General features: G+C 53.1%; 1 protein-coding gene and 1 long non-coding RNA gene across 2 annotated transcripts in view; one reads left to right on the top strand and one right to left on the bottom strand.

Moving 5' to 3' along the window:
• KIF26B (kinesin family member 26B) overlaps positions 1-21530 on the bottom strand; it is a 444073-nt gene that overhangs the window by 15361 nt on the left and 407182 nt on the right. Inside the window, exons 11-14 of the mRNA XM_038542770.1 lie at positions 10406-10568; positions 6066-9450; positions 880-1082; positions 209-359 (exon numbers count right to left, since the gene is read on the bottom strand). Of these exons, the coding sequence (XP_038398698.1) occupies positions 209-359; positions 880-1082; positions 6066-9450; positions 10406-10568 (3902 nt within the window). The remainder of the gene's footprint in view (positions 1-208; positions 360-879; positions 1083-6065; positions 9451-10405; positions 10569-21530) is intronic.
• LOC119872545 overlaps positions 1-21530 on the top strand; it is a 69820-nt gene that overhangs the window by 12310 nt on the left and 35980 nt on the right. The window lies entirely within an intron of this gene.

Here is a 21530-nt window from a genome sequence, read left to right as displayed (position 1 = left end):
CAACACTCGCTATCCCCATGCTGCCCCACCGCTCCCATCTTCCCTGCGGAGAGTGAGGCTGTGGGCTCGTGCTACTGTCTCTCTGATGGCATCCAGGGCCCTCAGATCCGGACACCATCTGCGCACACCTCACCCCGGGCTGTGTGCCAGGCCTGTTTAGCTGGCGAACCCGGCAGTCCCCACGATAGAAAGAAACCTGGGGCCTTACATTCGCTGAGCCACTTGTTGGGATCCAGCATCAGATACTGTTTGGTGATCTCCAGCTCCTTCATCAGCCACTCGTACTTGGCTCGGACCTCGGCGATTCTCTGCTGGCGATGCTCCAGAATTTTCAGTTTTGCATTGAAGCACGTGACCTCCTGGAAGGCAGAAGGGAAGGAATGGGGGTGCATGAGGAGGGGCAGAGCCCCAGCTCGGATCCACGCAGCCTCTCCTAAATGGGAATGCTCTGTGCAGTCAGCAACAAGGGGGCTGGCCCCCTGCTGGGGAGCTGGGGGGGACCTGGGCCCTCCCTGCCACGTTTCTGCCCTGCCAGAGTCAGCTCAGACAGCTGCAGGGCAGGATCATCACAGGCATTATTTCTTGAATTGAGGAGGTGGCTGGTGTCCCAAACTGGAGCCAGACAAGCCCTGAGGACCAGCAGTGCCCAGCCTCTGAGCCTCCTAGACACCCGGGGCGGAGACACGCAGAGCTCTCTGAAGTCCTGTGCAAATACCCTTTATCTGGGGCAGAGCCACCACCTCCCTCCCATGCCAGAAGCCCGCTGGGAAGTCTCCAAGGGTCTGAGGCGGCCTCTCGGGTCACTGCTCCAGCACCTGCTTGGGGCTGGGTGGTGGGCGGGGAGCAGTGGCTGCCATCATGGGGGGACAGATCCCTTACCTTGCTGTTGCCCCCTCGTCGCCGCTGCAGCCGTTCTACGTCATCAATTTCATAGACTTTAATCTCAAAAGGCTCCCCGAGGCCCCTCTGGGTGCTGCGCAAGGGGCCATCCACCCAGCGGACCCCGGTGCTGCTGGCAGGTTTTCTTACGGGGGATGGGGTGTCAAGGGACAGTGCCGGGATGAGCCTCCGTCTCTGAGAACCTGAGGAGGGAATGAAGCCCAAAGTTAATCCTTTTGAATCTCAATCTTTTAAATATACATATTGTTGGGTGTGAGTGGTTAGGCCCCTGACAGGCACCCCGGGATCTGCTGCAGGGGCTGAATGTCCTGCTGCCACCTCAACATCTACTCCTTTAATTTGGCACTTGGGCTTTACTTCCAGAAGCTCATGAACTCCCTGATTTACCTTTAGAGCCACCGCCAACCTCCACCCGTGAAACACACACATGTGCGCACACACATGCACCGGCACGCGTCCCAAACACATGGTCTAGAAATGTGAGCCATACTAGCCACACCCTCAGCATGAATACATGTTACAATGAAGTTAAAGAGGTATCTGTGTTAGGAAAAGGGGTCCTAGTGCTTGGTATTATAGTAATAGTTCTAGAAAACATTGTTTATTTGCTTATAGCCACACCACCACCATGATAAGCACTGATTACGTGCCAGACCCTATTTAGCATGCTTTACGTGTCATGATGGCCAGTGGGCTGTCCCTGATACCCATTCTCTTCTTTCTCAGTGAAGGGGACTGAGCAGGAGCAGGGCATAGAGCCCCCAGAATAGGGACCATCCCCCCCAGTAAAGGTGGCTTAAGCTCCCACCTGTGGGGTATCAGCAGAAATGCTGCAGGCAACGCTGGAACGTGTCCTTAAAGCTGGGGCTCTGTCCTACTCCTCCTGTCCCCTCTGTCCTGGATGAAATATGGGCCTGACACCTGCCTCATGAGGTGAAAACCATCAACAACAAAAAAAGACACATGGAGTCTGGACTTGAGGCACCTTCGAGAATTTTACATGACTGCCTACCCAGATCTTTCTTCTTTAAGGACTTCATTTTTCTAGAGCAGATTTAGGGTCACAGCTACATTGAGAGGAAGGGACAAAACGAGATGGTAACTGGTGACCCAGTGAGCAGTAGAAGGTGGGCAGAGCAAAGCAGGGCACTCTCAGCCCTGTTGAGGAGTAACTAGCCACAGATATTAGTGCAGCAGCTCTGCAAACTGAACCCGGTGCCCCACCACACAGTAGAGTTTGTTTGGCACCTGGAGAGGGGCAGGCGTTTGGTGCTTACATGGCCAAGGATATAGAAGATGGGCTCGGTGCTTAAAGCCCGGGTCACCAGCAGGGGGAAGTATGTCAAAAAGACCTTGGAGCTAACTGTAGGGCCACCTGCCAGCCAGCTGATTGGCCAACCAACCAGCCAATGACTCGATCAGTGGTGTCCAGTGGACACACAGTAACTGGTACCAGTGTGGTGTGGGCACCTGGCAGGCCGGGCCCGGTGCAGAACTGGCCCAGCAGGAGCTCACATCCAGGCAGCTCAAGCCCTGGGTGCCTCCCAGAACCATCAGGCTCCCTGGCTTGGCCTCTCTTCGGGCAGGCCCTCCACTTCCCTCCCCGGCTTTCTATGGTCAGAACGAACTTCATTCAGATCAAAGTGCCAGTCTGGTTTTCAGATTTTCCCAGCTAGCCAGGGAGAAGGAGAGCAATGGGAGGAATTCGAGGGGGGAACACAGTAGGCATGGGGTGAAAGGTCAAGGACACAAGCAAGAAGATACTAAGTGTCTGGGGAGAGTCCACATGACACCTGATGAGTGATGCCAGAGGGCATCAGTGTAAGTCCTAGGACTCGGGGTGGGGCCACCGAGCAGAAAGGGCCTTCCCTGTTCACGTCCTTTTATCACTGAACGTGCCCTGGCCAGCACAGACCTCTGCTCCCCACCCAGGCTGGCTGTCACCACTCTAATTCACGGCCAGCGGCCGTGTTGCTGACCACAGAAGGCTGGCCATGTACTGTGGATGGATGAAAATCCATCAGTAAAAGCAACCACAGCCTTGCTCACCTTACCACACTCCTGATCAAGAATCTAGAATGACGCCCCACTGCCACTACAATTCGTATCGTAGCTGCAATGCATTGAAGGTGTAAGTCGGTCTGAGTTCCGTCTTCTATGGTCATTACATCCATCAAGAACACCCCCCTGGTGAATTAATCTCACCCTGTTGCCCAGTGTTTCCTGACAGACTCTTGTGGATCTGGGCCTCTCCCACGTCTAAATGGTTCCCACGTTCACACTGCACTACACCACTCCGGACTTGGCAGTATGCCTGGGTCACCGTTCTGTTCCATGCTTTTCGTACTTTGTCACCAACTAGATGACAAACCTCTTGTAGTGGCCTTGGCTTTGATGCTGCCTGCCCCTCCCCACCACGCCCGCACCTCACATGTCATTAAGTTTCAAAAGCACCGCAGAGGGGGACCTATCAAGATTTTGGAAAGGAAGTCCTATTACCACCAACATTCTTTATATCATCCGCATTGTCTCATATGACGTGAGCATTAGAGAGACCGTGCTGGTTCTCTACCAATCCCCTCGTTTTACTTTTATGTGAGCAAACTGAAGCCCTCAGAGGGTAGTTATTCCCTAAAGGCCACACAGCTCAAGACTCCAAGTCTCCTGCTCTCCAGCTCCGTCTTCTCACTGCAGTACACTCTGGCCAAGCCCATGCACTTTCCACCAACATGGATCTCCAGGAATGGGACCAAGAGGGTGACCTTAATGACATTTGGTTGTTTCTCATACGGCATGCATTACAAGGCACTCTGAGAGCTCAAGACTATCATCCACCTGATAGATTTCTAGTTCATTTTTCAACCAAAGTATTAAAAATTTTCCAAATTCAAAAGCAATCTCCGATAAAAGATAACTGCCTGTCTCCTCTGCAGTTTCAAACATCTCCAGTAATGGTATAATCCAGCCATCTAGCTAGGAATTTCCTTTGAGGAGTTTTATGGCTTCTCTTAAAGAAGTGGCATTTGATTTATGCTGATCATTTTGACAGCCAGCATTTCTCTTAATAATAACCATAAAGAAGCGACACAAGGTCATCTAACCTGAAAGGCGCATACCTCCACGGCCACATCCATTGCGAGGCTGATCTCTGCCAGCTGCTTGCAGAAGGCTGATGCTGCTCCTGGCACCCATTTCTGGCCCCCAGCCTGGAGCTCTGATTCTATACCGTGTCCTCCAATAGTCTAACCTAACAGGAGAGCCTCGAGGATGGCCCTTATGAAAGGAGGTAGTGCCAGGCAAGGGTAGGTAGAGAACCTGCGGTCCACGGTCTGAGCAGCTGTTTTTACAGAGCTCTTTACCCCAGCACAACGGCCAAACCAAAAACCACAGGTCTTGAAGAAAGAGTAAAAGAGATTTAAAGAACAAAATGGACTGGTAGGCACGAAGCCCTAGATACGAGTTTGTGGGAAAACATTCTAACGGTCGGCTGCCGTGAGCACACCGTGTCACGCCGTGACATCACACCAATCTGGATTCCGAAGAACTGACAGTGGGTAGACCATAGTAAGGAGGTTTATCGCCCAGGTACTGGAAGGGCCAGCAGATCCACCACCCCTGTCCCCGAAACAGAGACTCTGGCTCAGATGAACTTTCTTGTTATTCTTAGTGACTGGTATCAATACGTTTTAATGCCCTTGGCCCTGAAACAGGGCACAGCAGCTGTCACATTATAGTCCATGGCTTTTCATTCTACACTCGTCTTACCCGGGCACCGCTCCCAGGTCCTTCCTTGATGGGGCTGTGAGGGCTGAGGGCCTGGTGTGGGGTTCTTCCAAAGTGGGTCAAAGCCTGAAGCACACACCCCCTGGGAGGTCAAGTTGGCCCATGGCCATGACTCCTGAACATGCTTGGAGTATAACTCACTCCCATGCTTTGTGACCAATGGGGGGGGGGGGGGGGCGGTGGGAAGGTGGGAGAGCTACAGCCTAGCATCTAGAATTATGAAGCTGACTTCTTTGATTTGAGGCAAACGGTTTATGATGTGCATTACATTGGGCTGGAACATTCCAGAGCTTGTGCTTGCCTGTATTGGGAAAACAGGGAAAAGCAACCCTGTGGCTGAGAGAAAAAGCCTGTCGGGCAGTTGCCAGAGCAGCTGCAGGAAAGGGGAGAACCCCCACGTTTGGAGGACTCATCCCATCTTTTAATTCCTGATGTGTAGGTAGCACCGCTGTTCCATAGGGTAGTGGTTTCTGAGGGCTCCACGGAAGGGCCACAGGACAGTGAAGGCCAGGTTGGGGGACAAGAGGGCAGGACCCCACACCACCCTCACTTCGGCCAAAGGACAGACCTCACCCGGGCTCTGTGGGAGACGGCCTCATTAAGAAATGTGTCCTTATGCTCAGGGACAAGTAGGGGAAATTTCTGTGAAGAGCAGAGATGAATTTGGGAGAATTTTTTCAATAGCTCACATTGTCCTCCTTCCTTCTGTCTGTCTGGGCCTCTAATTTGTTGCCCGTTCACCTCACCTGACCCATGGCTACCAGGGCCACCAGCTCTGGCCTGGATCCTCTTCTCACCCATCATGACTTCTTGTCCCTTGTCACCCCAAACTCCAATTCATATGTCAGTGGCCTTTATCACCATATTGTAACTTCTGGACTATTTACATATCTTTTGATAGGAGATTCCTGGAGATGGCAATCCCGGAGATATTTTCTGGTAGTGAGCATCTGGGGCACCAGGGTGCTTGGGTGTGCCACCGTAGGGCGCTGTGTGTGTCATGCTAGCGCACGGTGTCACCCTGGGGCACTGTGTGCGTGGGTGGAGGCTGGGGCACACTGCAGGCCCCACGGGAAGGCATACTCACCTGTCCCCCAGGCTGCCTGGGGCCAGGGGGCAGGCAGGGCTTCCCGTGGCACCACCCGCGAGACCAGTGTGCTCTGCCCTGCTCCAAGGGGATGAAGCCGCGGGGTCTCAGGGCCACCAGCCCCGCATTTTGGCATCTGCAGCCACCAGGCCACAATCTGGAGACAGCGACCCGACTCCTCCGAAAGCTCTAGGGCCTGGTTGCGTGGACGCCTCCTGCAGGGGGGCGCGCCCACGTGGGGCGGGGGGCGGGGTGGGGGGGTGACGCCCGCGCCCGCGCCCGCGCCCGCGCCTACCTGAGTTGGAGCGCTTCTTCGGGGCCTTGAGGCTGCGGCAGCGGCCGCCCACGGAGCTGCTGTTGTCGCTGGTGGAGTCGTGCGCGGACGAGGCGCTGCCGGTGGCCTCGCTGTCGCGGAGCACGCTCTCGTAGCCGCTGCTGCCGCCGCTGTGGTAGAACAAGGCCGTCTTGCCCATGGCCGGCGGCAGCTCGCCGCTCAGCACGCTGCTGTTGTCGCTGCCGTGGCCGCTGCTGCAGCGGTGCGGCCGGCGCGGCGGGGTGACCTTGCTGTAGGGGGAGGGCAGGGGGGGCGCGGCCGGCCGCTCCTCGCCCGCCGCCCCCGCGCGCCCCTCGGCGCCCCGCGCGCCCGCGCCGCCCTGCAGCAGCTCGGAGATGCGCCCGTTGACGGCGCGCGGGGGCGGCTTGCACGCGGGCCCGGCGCCCCGGCTGCGGCTCAGCGACTGCGTGGACCAGGACGTGGGCTTGGCCGCCAGGCCCGGGCTCTGGCCCACCGCCTGCGGCAGGGACTTGGTGGAGAAGCTGAGCGTCTTGGTGGTGGCGGCGGCCAGGCTGCGCGCCTTGGGGCTGGCCAGCAGGAGCTTGCTCACGGCCGAGACCTTGCAGGCGCCGGCCTTGGGGGACGCGGGGCCGGGGGCGGGGGCGGCGGCGGCGGCGGCCTGCGCGGGGCCCGGGGCGGTGGGCGAGGCTCCGGCGCCGCGGCCCGGGCTCCGGCCGGCGCGGGGCATCGTGCTGTCCTTGCCCGCGTGCGCCCGCCAGCCGCCGGCGCCCAGGCTCTCGGCCCGCTCCAGCGACAGGCACTCGTAGTGGCTGCCGGCGGCGCGGCCCAGGGAGTTGGTCCTGCTGGCCAGCTGCTCCAGCTTGGCGCTGAAGAGCCTGCTGCTGCTGGCGGCCTCCTTCGCCTTGCCGCCCGCCTCGTCGGCCTGCGGGCCCGCCGAGGGCGCCGGGGGGTGCGACGGGCTGCCCGCGCCGCTGCTGCAGGTGCTGTGCTGGGGGCTGGCCCGATTCTTCTGGTCCAGGCTGGACTTGCGGACCGGCGGCAGGGGGGGCGTCCCTTTGGGCCGAGCCAGGACGCCGTGCTTGGGCGACGCCACCTTCCTCTCCAGGGTCGCCTTGCAGGGCGCCGTGCCCAGCCCATTGCTCTCCGCCGGGCAGTGGTAGAACAGGCTGCCCAGCTCCTCCTGCCTGCTGGCTTTCTGGAAAGCCCTGGGCAGGCTGCTGGACTTCAGGCTCCTGTTGGCGTGCACGGGGCTCTGGGCAGCCACACCAGGCAGGGCCATCTCGCAGCCATCCACGACCCTCCTGAAGGTGTCGCTCCCAGGGGAGGCGGACACCTCCCCGCTGCTGCTGCTCAGCCTGTCCCCAGGGCTAGCCTTCCTGTCCTGTTCTGCCCTGGCCTCGGGCTTCGGGGGGCCTGTCGCGGCCTCACACCCAGTCCCCTCTTCACCGGGATAGGCGCTCTCCTTTTTTACCTCCTCTTCTCGTTTTAGCCAAGGGTCCTCAAATTTCATCTCTGTCTTTGCCCCGCCCATCTCTCTGCCGTCCTGGGACTGGGTGGCTCTGGGCACCGAGCTGACGGCGGGGCCGTCGGACGCCTCAGACTCCTGGACGGGCCGGGGGCCCATGGCTATGCAGGGGTAGACCGTAATGTTGGTCTTCATGGGGATGTAGCCTTCGCAGCTGCCCAGATCGGCCGTGTTGGAGATGGTGACCATGGCCTTGCCCAGTGTGGATATCTTGCAGCCCTTGATGGGGGTCGCCTTGTTGAAAGGGTCTTCACCCACATCAGACAAGATGAGCAAGTTGTCGGGGCCCGCCTTGGGCTTCTCTCGGCACACCACGGCGCTGTTCTGGATGCTGCCAATGAGCTCCGAGGCCGGAGGCTCCGCCATGGCCTCCCCGTGCCCGAAGCACGTCTGCGCTATGAAACTGTGGCAGGACTGCTCGCCGTCGCTGCCGGCGCTCATCTCGCTCAGCCAGGAGCTGATGGAGGAACGTCGGCTCCCGGCCTCGCCGGCCTTCTCGTCCAGGGCCAGCTTCGGGAGGGGCAGGAACTGCGTGATGCTGACCTCAGAGACAGGCGCCACGCTGGAGTAGCACTCCAGGTCCTCGCTGATGCTGCCGATGATGCTGACGGGCCGGGAGCCCGAGGCCAGGGCCTGCACGGAGCAGTCGCTGTTGAAGCTGATGATGCTGGTGGGGCGGCCGCCGTCCAGGACCCCGCTGATGGTCAGCTCCTCCACCAGCGTGAACACCAGCTCATCCTCGCCGTTCAGCTCCAGCGGCTGCTGCACGGTCACCATGGTGGTGCTCAGGATCTCCTTCTTAGAATCTGGAGAAGCTGCTGCCTGGGGCTCGTCATCACCGGGGCTCTCGGGGAACCCTTCACTCCCAGCGGACATGGATTTCTTCAAAACCTGGGGGCTCATTCCAACTGGGGGGGTGCGTACCTCGGGCTGCAGCAGGGACTCACTAGATACCATGCCGGAATCCTTGCTCAATGGAGGCAGGGGGGCGGGAGAAGGCAGGACACCCTTCTGGGTGTAGACTTTGCATCTCTGAGAGGGAGAGCTGGCCGGCTTGTACTCTGAGGTCTTGGACAGGCTGGCGATGCCCAGCCGCGGGGAGCCCATGGGCCGGGGCTTGCCTTCCACAAAGCCACAGGAGTTCAGGCTTTCCCGGCTGCTCTGGAGGCTGGAGGCGCTGTGCTGGCTGCTGCTGCCCGGGATGCTCCTCGGCGAGGCAGGGGTGGGGCTGCTGGGCAGCGCCGGGCCAGGGCCTGGGACGGGCGAGTGATTTCTCTGCATCTTGGAGGCAGGAGGGTCAGTGCCTTCTCTGTCAGTCGACTGGCCGTCAGACCCGCTATCTTCCCTATCAGACTCACAGAGTGGGTTTGTCCCGGCCCCCTGGCTTAACAGGGGACACTTGCTTGCCTGCTCCGCCCCAAACTGGGCAGGCAGCTCTTCGAAAGGAAACTGACTGGGCTCTTCGCTGCCATCAATGCAGCCCAGCCTCTCCTGCAGCTCAGCAAACGTGTTACACTTCAAACAGTCCCTCTCTGAGTGGCTGGCCGCGGCCCCTCCGGCCTCCACAGGCCGGCTATCACCCCTGGCCTTCTGTAGGGCTGGCACGATGGGGACGAAGTCAGGGGGGCCCTCGTTGTCCGTGAGCTCCTTGTCAGAGAGAGCCGTGCCATTGGGCCCGATGTAGATGACTGTGTCGCAGGACTGCTCGCTGCTGGAGGAGTAGTCAGGGTCGCTGGACAGCTGAGGGATGGGGAAATCGGGGTCCACCGAGGCCCTGGCCTGGAAGGGTCTCAGCTGGGTGGGCCTGCGCATCCTGCCTTCTTCGCAGGAGCTCTCGCCCCCGGAGGAGCTCGATGTGTACTGTGGGTGAGAGGAGGGAAGTCAACAGGGACAGCTCTCCCAAGCCAGCCCCCACCTTCATGAGCCCACAGCTGACTCCACACAGGTTCCCCCCAACCCCATCCTGGGGCTAGCCAGGTTGGCCTCCCTGCACTGGGCCATTTCTCATGATGTGCCTGAGCGGCACCCCCAGCCTGGCACATCATGGCCTCTTGTGGGAAGAACAGCCCCTGTGTGGCACGTCAGGGCACAGAGAAGGAGGTGACCAGCCCAGGCAATGTCTGACCTCCCAAGGGCTAAGGAGTCACTCCCTTGGCACCCTCCTTCCTCTCCAAAAAACAGACACAAAAGGAGAGGGGGAAAAAGCTTCCCACTTTACAAGCTGGCCCACGACCACAATCGTGGTGGCTTTCTGGCACATTCTTGTCACACCACCATTGTCCAGGCTTGCCTCTGCCTGAGAACGCTAGCAGACCCTGCGCATCAACCAGAAACCACTGAGTTAACGTGGCAAAACCCAGGAGCCTGGGAAGGATTCCTGGAAAGGCAAGGAAAGTAGGGCCATGCGAGCAAGGAGCTAACAACCCTCTTTGGGCTCAACCACTCAAAGGACATGGTCTCGACCTTCATGGGACCAAGGCAGGGAGAGAGAGAAACAGTATTTCTCATCCCTCCCCAGTGTTTCATCCCAAAGTAGCAGTGGCCCATCTGAACTACCTCGAGGTAGGGCCAGCGCTCCCCAGTAGGGGCCTGGGAGGGATGACTGGCAGCTGTGGTGGAGAAAGGGCTTTGTGGGCCTGAGGGTTTTCCTACCCTGAATGGTTGCCGGGCAGCATGGGCAGCACGGGCAGCAGTGCACACCCCTATCCCTGGAGCTCGGGGATCAGAAATACTGACCCGGTTCCCTCGGACTCCACTCCGGGGTCGGACTCCTCAAGGGCCTTCATCCACTGCAGCCCCCCGGGGAGCGCCTTACCTTTGTTTTCTTTTTCTTCATCCTCAAGACCCTTGAGGCGATCTGGATGGTGGACAGGGTTTCAGCGTAGTTGCCAGCGGCGGCCGAGATGTGCGCGATCATGGTGGTCCGGCAGTTCATGTTCCCCAGGGACTCCCGCAGCAGCATGGTCAGCTTGCTCTCTCTGCCACGCAAAGTGAATTAAGGCTGCATTAGTGGGCCATGCTTCACTTTGACTGTCAGGGTAGGACTTCAGGCCTCTACGTGACTCTTTTTGTTGGGGGCAGTGGCGATTTTTTTCCCTTTTTTTAAAAAAAAAAATGGCATACTAATGAGCATCATTTTCTAGCATGGGGCTATTTGTAGTTGGCAGCTGAGCAAGTGCTTCTAACCCCAGGGATGGACTCCATGCAAAACACCTCCCTTGGCACTGCTGTCCTGCGGTCAGAGGTAATCCTGTGCATCTGTGTCCGCACACAGGACACTGCCCCTGATGGGACCTGGGGATAGAAGTGAGAGGAAGGAGCAGGATAGAGCGGCTCTGGGCATGGCTCTTCTCTGCAGGTGTCCACATGCCAGGGGTCCCTGCAAGGGAAAGCAGCCTACCAGCCACAAACTCGTATGGAAGATCTGTGTGTTTGTAACATATGCGGTTTGCACGAAGTTGCAAGAGCTTTGTTACCATTGTCTCTTACTCTTGTATTTGCACACAGCAGGAATGGAGGAGAAGCTGTTTCATTTCCTGATTACAAGCGCGGGGTGGGGGGGACGGGGGTGCAGACATAGGCCCAAGTACTCAGCAGGAACTCAGAACTTTCTAGAAAGTGCTCCTCTGGGGACTTTGCAGGTACTGTGTGGGGCCAGGGCCCTGAGTGGTGATGAGGCCTGGGAGTTCAGAGATGGTGTTTCCAGGCTCTTCAAAAACTGATCTGGAGCAGTGGCTCATGTTTTTCCATTCCTACTCTTGTCCTAACCTTCTCCCTGCCTTGCTCTTAAAAGTCTTCTGCTTACGTCATCATCAGCTCTCATCCCCTCAGCCGCTGTCAGATGTTATTTCGGCTCCAGAGCCTTCCTTCCCTGATCCCAAGGGCAGAGGCAGGCTCTGTGTTTCCCCAGGCCCCGTGTACTTAGCTCTGTATCATGTTTGTGATGCCAGGTGCAGAGGGCCAGCCCTCACATCCCTGTCCCCGCCGGGCTGTCCGCCAGCCACCCCTGCAGAGCTGGTGCGGGGGGGGGGGGGGGGTGCTGTCCAGTTCGGCAGAGCCGGTGTGAGAGGAAGGCTGCTGTCAGTGGAGACGAGGCCTTAAAAGCAGGGGAACCATTTCACACGTGACCTACATCTGGCCTTCAGGGAGCAAGGCCATGGTATACGAACCATCATTTGCCTTTCCACCTGGAACCAATTAGGGTGTCAGATCAGGACATGGGGTTCACTGTGGCTGAGTCCAGGGCAGTTTAAAAAACACATCAGGGTTTCCCTTCAAGCAAAACAGTCAGTGGTCACAGTCATGGAAGGACAGTGTTACGGACTGAGCAGATTCCTCAAACTTGTAGTTTGAAACCTAACCCCCAAAGTGATGCCATTAGGAGGTGGGGCCCTCCGGGAGGCATCTACTCCTGAGAGTGGCGCCCTCGTGACTGGGAATCGGGCTCTAATAAATAGAGGAGCTTGCTGGAGCTTCCTGGCCCCTTCTGGCATATGAGGCTGTTGCAAGAAGGCGGCTGTTCACCAGACACCAGCTCTGCCGGTACCTTATTGGACTTCCAGCCTTGAGAACGGAGAGAAATGTCAGCATCTCCCCACCTCCCGCCCCGTCTGTGGTATTCTGTTATAACAGCCTTAATGGATAGACAGGTAAGTGGAGTGTGCAGGAGGATCTAGGCCCAGCTGTAAACATGTAACATCCTTCACAATGTTTCCAGCAGGTGCATTAGGGACGCTCCTGGAGCTGATGGCCAGGCAGGAAGTCAGGTCCCATCTCCGGCAGACACACTTAGCTGGGACACTGCACCCGGATGGGGCTGGGGCTTCGTCTTCCCCATGTCTTCAAGGAGAAGACAGATCCCATTGGGGGAAGCTGTCATCATCTCAGTCCATCCTTACCGTTCTTGGGGGTTGTGTTCTTTCAAGTCCCTGTGCATAGTGAGGCAGTGAACACCGCCAGGGAGAGTACCCAGCAACGAATCAGTACGTAACCTTGTTCCATGTGTTCCTGTTTAAAGACACCCAATTGAGTACACCTTTCATACAAGTAATGAATGATATGCACTATTTCTTTACAATAAAACACTAGCTGAGAAGAGTTTAACGTTTTCTCATTCTGGGTAACAGGAACATAAATTTTTTTGGCTTTCAGCCTCACAATATTATCCACTGTGCTTTTCTATAAAGAATTTTATCAAAATAAGAAAGTCCTCTTATAGACCCACAAATATAGCTAGTTTTTCCTCCACAGCTTTGTCATGCACTTCAGATGTGACTTTATATACTTTCTGGAGCAGCCTGATGTATAGATCACTGAATCCACTCTTCCTTTTTCTGGATGAACCGTACTGTTGATTCATGAACACTGAACTCATGCCCACAGCACTATCACTCACACCTGAACGAAGCTTCTCTAGCACAAGTAACTTCTCCATAAGGCACATCACAGCCTTCTTGCACCAAGGAACACCAGACACCCCCACCGCACTGGGGGGCCACTGTAAACAGTGAAACCACCAACACAATCACACGAATACAAACAACACGGCCCTTGTTTACAGGGAGAGAGGCAGAGCGCGGGCTTGCCCCACCTCCTGGGGAACTGGCGCATCAGCCACTCAAGGTTTGGCCACCATGCACGTCTGCACATGACAGCAAAACATAATTCGCGAATATGGAATCTGTGGGGGACGAGGTCGACGGTGCTACCAAGTCCCTAATGAACACGCGTGTTAGTCAGGGGCACACTGCTGAGGGCACACTCTGCTCACTGCTCCATGTAAGTCCTCAGGGCAAAGGAGCCGGAATAAACAGAACGTTGTTACACCGACTGTTTGCCCTGTGCCTTTCCACATGATTCCCCATTCATGAGTCAATCATAGGACGGGTTTTTTTCCCCCCAAGTCCACATCGTTGGAAGAAGCCAGGGCATGTGTGTTGCTTGGCAACCAGCATTTTAGCTCTGCTCGAGGAAAGCCAGTAAAACCACGAGCAAGACTGTCTCACATGGGCCTCTCTAGACCCCCAAATGTATCCTTATGGGAATGAAAAATGGTGGCTATAAAGCTTTGGGGTTTTTTTCCACTCCGTGATGATCTTTTAACTTGGAACAAAGACAGTTAAGTTGGGGCTGGAAGGTGAAAGAAGGGGCACGGTACTAACGGCTGAAAAACTGTAGATTTCACTCAGTGTCTTTGGTAGGAAAATAAAAATTCAATAGAGTTTCTAGGGCAAAAGTCCCAGAGATCTGGTCTGAGCCTTTGCATCCAGGCTGAGGCAAGATGAAGAGAAACAACAGGTGTGAAGCTAGCAGCCCCAGAATGCCAGAGCCGGGCTGGGTGAGGGATTCAGGGACTCGGGGGCCATGTGGGAGGGGTCCTGGCTGTGCAAGACAGTGGGGCAGGAGGGGACCAGTGACAGCAGAGCCAACTGGAGTCCTGAGGAAGAGCTGTCCCACTCTTAGAAACAGCCGTGTTCTATGCACACATATTTCCACCTCCCTCCCACCCCAAATGGCATACATCTTTTAGGTTTTTGGAAAAAATGTCTTGCTTCTTAAAACAAGCCAACTTTTTATTAGGCACAGCAAGAAGATACAAAAAGAGCGGGATTGTGAACAAATTTTAATAGTAATAATGCTGAGAGAGCATGATGAGCATGTACATGGGCTGACAAACCAGGGCCTACGGGTCAAACCCAGCCCACCACCTGTTTTTATAAATAAAGTTTTATTGGAACACAGCCATGCCTATTCACATGTCGGTTCTGGCTGCTTTGGTGCTACCGCAGCAGACCTGAGTGGTTGCCTCAGAGCCTGTGTGGCCCATAAAGCCACAGATGTTCACGATCTGGTCCTTTACCCAGGGCGGGGGGGGGGGCGGGGCAGGCCGTACTCCGATCCGGCTACCCAGCAAGGCACACACAGGTAAACACACATTACAACATCATGTGTTAAAGCCAACGGTACAACCTCTAACACTGCAGGTGATCAGGAAAGACCCCTCCGAGGTCGAGGGCTGTCCCATCGTCACTGTAACTCCCTGATTGCTAGCAACACCCACAGCTCCATGGCGACAGCAGTCTGTCTCCTGGGCTGGGATTCTCCTTCATGACAGACATTTATTTGCCCAAAACACCCCGCAAAATTCTGAATCCCTTCTGAAGGGTGGTTTGGTATCTGCAGCATGTTGTTTGGGGGCCCTGGGGGAGGTAGCCCTCCCAGAGCATCCCAGCTGGTGAGAGGTTTGGGGCTCCTGCTACAGCTACACTGTGGTGCCAGCCAGGTCATTTCATGGGAAAAAGGTCTTTCCTTTCATGAGCAATGTGAAGTTTCCAGAAAGCTGGTGATAGACCCCTGGAGGTACAAAGTGGGACATCTGTGAACTGTGTCCTTCTGAAGGAGACCGAGGTGGTGAGCTCTGAATCGCCACATCAGGCAACTTGCCCATGGCCCCATGGGACTCCCTTCAGCCCTGCTCCTCACAAGCTGGACTGTGGATGTGCATCAGAATACATGTGGGCCCACTTCAGTACAAACACAATGATGGCTAAGAACAAAGCAAGATGACACTGCCTTTTTGCTCATGTCAATTTTTAAAAAAAAATTATTTATTTAAGAAAGAGAGAGCACAAGTGGGGGAGGGGCAGAGGCAGAGGGAGAAGCAAACTTCCTGCTGAGCAGGGCTCGATCCCAAGACCCTGAGATCATGACTTGAGTGGAAGGCAGACGCCCAACTGACTGAGCCACCAGGGGCCCTGCTCATGTCGATTCTTAATAGAACGTGGGGAAAAAAAAGGCGCTTAGTTAATCCAGAAAACTAGTTAAGCTCCAGAACAATCTGCAAGAGAAAGACTCCTGTGGGTGGCTAGGACCACAGCAGACATATAAATCACAAACACGGACACATGGGCGCCTACCACGCATGCACACAGGCATGTTCTTCTCCACAAACAAGAGAGTGTTTTTCCTTAAGTGCTATGCCATCGGCATCCCAGAATGGAAAACACACACACATTCGGCATCCCAGAATGGAAATCTGGTGAGCATCAGATATCTGAATCAAGATAACAATTAAGGGACACCTTGGTGGTTCAGTGGTTGAGCATGTGTCTTTGGCTCAGGTCATGATTCCAAGGTCCTAGGATCAAGTCCTGTGTCAGGTTCCCCATAGTGAGCCTGCTTCTCCCTCTGTCTGTGTCTGCCTCTGTGTCTCTTGTGAATAAATAAATAAAATCTTTTTTTTTTTAAAAAAAGATAACAATTAATATTTAAATACCAAGAAAACACTGGCATCCTTCACATTCTTAAGGATACGGCCCTGGAGCCACAGTGCATTCTGGAAACCATCCTGCTTTCTGCCCACTTTACCTGGAAACTGCTGGAATGTGTTGTAGCACCTCAGACAGACAGCTTGACATGGCAGGCAAGAGTTTCTAGGTCTCAACCCAGCTCTAGGAGTTCTGACCTCATGGCCCTGCACTCAGGCCCTCAGGCCCCTGTATCCACCCACTGACCCCAGGAGGAGAGGCGACAGTGAAAAGGAAGCATGGACAGAAAGGAAAAGAAGAGGTAGGATAACGTCATGAACTTGAGCTGGTTCTGGCCTCTCAAATGGTACTTGACACTCTCTGTCCCACTGGCCCTGCCTCCTTCCCATTCATACCCTAGTGGTCTGTGAATGTCCTTTCCTACTGTCAACCAGGGGTCACCAGTGACTCCCGAGGCCAGCCCAAGTATTGGGGACCAGGGTCCCCTTGGATGAGGGCAGTTCTTGCCTCTGCCTGACCTCTAGGTCCCAAGCAAATGCCTTTGTGACATTGTTGAGCTAACAGATTGAATCCATCCGCAGGGCGGAAAGTACTTGCCTTGAGTTGGTTTGTAAGAGATGCTGTGGCCCACTTTTCATGATCATTTGACAGACTCACACACTTTTGGGAGAAGACTTCGTACACCTTCTCTTTGGGGAAGTGGTCTTCTCTGTGGGAACGGACTTTCCTGGGCCATGTTCCCCTCAATGGTGCCAATGTTTTAGGGCATGAATGATCTGGCTCTGGTACTATAAAAGAATCAAATGCTTGGGACAAGCCATGCTATCCTTTTAAAAAAAGTTTTTTTAAGGATTTTATTTATTTATTCATGAGAGACAGAGAAAGGCAGAGACAGGCAGAGGGAGAAGCAGGCTCCATGCAGGGAGCCTGATGTGGGACTCAATCTTGGGACTCCAGGATCATGCCCTGAGCCCAAGGCAGACACTCAATCACTGAGCCAACCAGGTACCCCCCCCCCTTTTAAAAGATTTTATTTATTTATTTTTGAGAGAGCATGTAAGAGTGAGGGAGTGTACACAAGTACAAGCAGGGGGAGAAGGAGAAGCAGACTCCCCGCTGAGCAGGGAGCCTGATGTGGGACTTGATCCCAGGACCCTGAGATCATGACCTGAGCCAAAGGCAGACACTTCACCCACTGAGACACCCAGGCACCTCAATGCTATCCTAATGGCATTTTCAAAAAGAGTTATGTGAAGTTAGAGTGGTTCAACTACTGCTGCATTTGTGCTACAAATGGCATAAGCAGGCCTCCCTTGTGGGGCGCTGGGGGTAGAGTGCATAATAAGGCAACCACGGCAGAGAAGAACAGTTCTCAGATCTCTAGTGACAGGGCCTCTGGCTTGTGTAATAAAGCCCTGGCACATGTGTTAGAGGTGCCTCTAGAAGCACTGGCATCTAGCTGTGTGAGAGGTGGTGACTCCCTCATCAGGAGAGAGCTCAGAGAGCACAGGTTCTCCCTGTGGAGAACCACTCCTTGCCAGCTGAAGGACCAGCCTCAGTGATCTGATCACTATGGCCTCAGGGAGGAGTATGTGCCCTGCTTAACCTGAGACCCCTGTTGGTGGAAGGCCTAAAATGGTAACCAGAGGGAGTAGACAAGGTTAATCTAATCGTTCACTCACAGGGTTCTTTATCTGACATTTTAGAACCCTGAGGCACAAACGGCACCATTTCGGAAGGCCTCTGACCCAGGGTAATACACAAGAGAGATGTGGGGCACCTGGGGGCTCAGTCAGTTAAGTGTCCAACTCTTGGTTTTGGCTCAGGTCATGGTCTCAAGGTCATGAGATCAAGCCCCACGTTGGGCTCCAGGCTCAGTGTGGAGTCTGCTTGAGGACTCCCTCTCCTTCTACCCCCTCTTGTGCATTCTCTCCCTAAAAAAAAGTAAATAAATCCTTTAAAAAAATACATGGGAGAGATGCCTCATCTCCTTGCAATCCTGCTAATTTAGGGCTGACACCATGGTGGCTCTAGAACTTTGGTGGCAGTGCCCCATGGGAGGCGGGAAAGAAGGGCTGGTGCCCCACAGGGGCCTGCTATTGTAAGTGAAGCAGCACTGTCCCTGGCAGGATGAGGCATGTGACAGGCATTCACGAGAATGGGACATTGGAAACGATCTGGATGGAAAGCCAGTTCACATAATCTAAAGGCTTTACACTGAATGTATGGGTTGGGGCCAATGAAACCTGCTTTATGACTTCAATAGTTTACCACTGTCCACATAGGAAGATGAAGTCTAAGGAAATCTGGGCTCCATGAATCCGTCTTACCCTGGGTATCAGTGTCCTATTTATCTGAATAAGATAAAATCCACATTAAGTCAACCTGCCCAAGTGCCCATAAGTAGATGAATGGATAACTGACGGGCTCAGTCAGTTAAGCGTCTGATTTTTTATTTTGGCTCAGGTCATGGTCTTAGGGTCACAAGATCGAGCCCCGCACCAGGCTCTTCCCTCTGCTCCTCCTCCCAATTCTCTCTCCTTCTGTCAAATAAATAAATCTTTTTTAAAAAGACATATTTGAAATGACTGAACTGATCATAACACATGGCTTCACTTTCAGAAGCTAAATATGTTGTGTGAAAACTTTTTTGTATGTTATTCACTTCCTTAACAACTCAAGACTCTCATCTAGAGCAAGGAAAAACTTCCATTGAGTTGCAGACCACTCAGAATTAGTAGAATCTGAATTGCCCCAGATATTCTAGGTTCCGCTCTGGAAAATGTACATTCATTCCAAGGCTGTAGCACACAGGGATGCCATAAAGTACTTTAAGGTAATTCATACAATGAGAATCACAGTAGAGACAGTCCACAGATTCCAGTCTGAGTCAGGTTGAACAATATTTTTAGAAGCACAGAGAATCACAGTTGAAAGGGTTCTCAGGGGTCATTGCATTTCCTTGCAAAGAACTGCCACTGTAGCAGCTGATCTGCTTTCTGCCAGAATATTTTTAATGACTGAGAACTTACCAACTCCTGGGGCAGCCTGTGTAATATTTTTGAATAGCCTCAATTATCAGAAGGCTCTTTCTTATACTGAACTTAAATCTTCCTTATGCTTCTAACCATGGGCACTCCCTGTATTCTAGGTGCATACTGGGTAAGAATAATCCTTGTGCACACACTGTCCCTTCACATTTTAAATGGTATTTATCATATCCTTCCTTAAAAGTTCTCTTGTTTGGGAATATTCCATAGGCCTTCTGTTGCTCTTCAAACATTTCAGTGGTCAACCAAGCTCACCTTAAGCCCTACTTCCACTACCACAAAATCCACCTACTTCCTCTCTGCTCAGAGTTCTTGTGTTGTAGAGAATATGGCTTTGGCCAAAGAGGTCTAGTCTTTGTCCTCAGCCTCTGGGAGATAATCTATGTCATACTTGTTAGAAGGGTCTTTGTTTAGGGCAGGGATTGGCTATACCAGATCAAAGGGAAACACCTGACAGTCTTAGGGTGGGGTCTGACCACACCACAAAGACCAACCGTGTGATTTAGGTCAGGGACTTTGGACCATGCAGTATGAGTTAACCTGTAGACCACGTGCAACCATGTGGGAAATCAATCAATCATGCCTATAGAATGTACCCCCAATAAAAACTCTGCACATCAAAGCTCAAGTGAGCTTTCTGGGTGGCAATACTTGTGCTTACTGTCACACACAGACACTGGGAGAGTAACCCATGTTGACTGGATGGGACAGGGCAACAAAAGCTTCGCACTTGGAACCCTATGTGCCTCTTCCTTGGGCTAGTTTTGATCTGTACCCTTTCTCTGTAGTGAATCATTGTCAGTATTCCCAGTGAGTTTTTGAGTCTTCCTAATGAATTACTAAACTTGCGCGTGGTTTGGGGGGACCCTTCAAACTTGCCTTTGGTGTCAGAAGTGAGAGTGGCTTTATGAACTCTTCTAATGTTATAGTTGGACTCTACAGAAGTCTGGGGCTGACTTGGCAATTTGAGGACTACGCTCTCAAATCCCACAGTGTGGCTAATTCCAGCTAGCTAGATCCTGAGAACCTTGAGGGTTGGAGCTGTACTTTTATTTTGATCTTTTTATTTCAACCTTTCTTTACAGTAACTTGGAAAATGTTAATGACATATTAGCTCTGTGACAGAAGGGGAAAGATCCTGTATTTATTTTTACTTTGCTTAGCATGATGGGGAGCTAAGAAAGTCAACACTTTGATGAAAAACAAGACAAGGGAAAACTAAAAACAATAACCTAGAAGGCAAATTATAGACCTTAGAAAATAGGAAACAGGCCCAAAGTTTTCCCCTGAATTCACAGATTGCCAAAAATTGTGTACGTTAATGAAGCTTAAGATTCTATCAAGAGGTGCTTAATGAGTCAATAACAAGATCCTCTGCAGACTGATCTGTAATAGATGCATGCTCATTGTTTAATCTAACATTGTTAGATGTTAGATTGTTTAATGTTAGATTGTTTAATATTAGATGTTAGATTATTTAATCTAACATTGTTAGATGTTAGACAATCTAACATTGTTTAATCTGTAGGACCAGATTAGGAGTAATGTTTTTATTGTTTACTGCAGTTTAGAATATAAATAGGACTTTGACATTTTCCCCATTTTCTGAAGTTTCACTTCTCTTTTTTAAAAAGGATTTTATTTATTTGAGAGAGAGAGAGAGAGAGTACAAGCCAGGGAGGGAAGAGGAGCAGAGGGAGAGGGAGAAGCAGATTCTCCCACTGAGCAGGGGACCCAAAGCAGGGCTCAATCCCAGAAGTCTGAGATCATGACCTGAGCCAAAGGCAGATGCTTAACCATCTGAGCCACCTAGGCATCCCATGAAGCTTCACTTCCTTTTAAAAATTCATTTGGCCGGGGATCCCTGGGTGGCGCAGTGGTTTGGCGCCTGCCTTTGGCCCAGGGCGCGATCCTGGAGACCCGGGATCGAATCCCCACATCAGGCTCCCGGTGCATGGAGCCTGCTTCTCCCTCTGCCTGTGTCTCTGCCTCTCTCTCTCTCTCTCTGTGACTATCATAAAATAAAAATAAATTAAAAAAAAAAATTCATTTGGCCCCACAAGTGATGGAAGCAGCCCAAGTGCCCATCAGTAGATAAATGGATAAAGAAGTGGTGTATATATACAGTGGAATATTACTCAGCCATAAAAGGAATGAAATCTTGCCATTTGCAACCACATGGAATGGAGCTGGAGAGTATAATGCTAAGCGAAATAAGTCAAAGAGAGAAAGAGAAATACCATGTGATTTCATGCATATGGAATTTAAGAAACAAAACAAACGAACATGAAAAAAAAGTGACAGACCAAGAAACAGACTCTTAACCCTAGAGAACAAACTGGTGGTTACCAGAGGGGAGGTGAGTGGGAGGATGGGTGAAATGGGGATTAAGGGAGGGCACCTTCCGTGATGAGCACTGAGTAATGTATAGTTGTGAATCACTACATGGTATCTGAAACTAATATAACTCTGTATGTAAACTATAAAAACTTCTTCTGGCCTCAGCCATTATCGATGCTTAGACATTCCTATAGTCCAGTCATGTTTTATAGAGCCACCGCAGCCATGCAGGACAGCTTTACTGGTTGAGGGACAAGGAAATATCTCAGTTATGTTGCATTAT

The sequence above is a fragment of the Canis lupus genome, chromosome 7 (genome assembly GCF_011100685.1).
Source record: "Canis lupus familiaris isolate Mischka breed German Shepherd chromosome 7, alternate assembly UU_Cfam_GSD_1.0, whole genome shotgun sequence".
NCBI lineage: Eukaryota > Metazoa > Chordata > Mammalia > Carnivora > Canidae > Canis > Canis lupus.
This window is presented reverse-complemented; position numbering and strand designations above follow the sequence as displayed.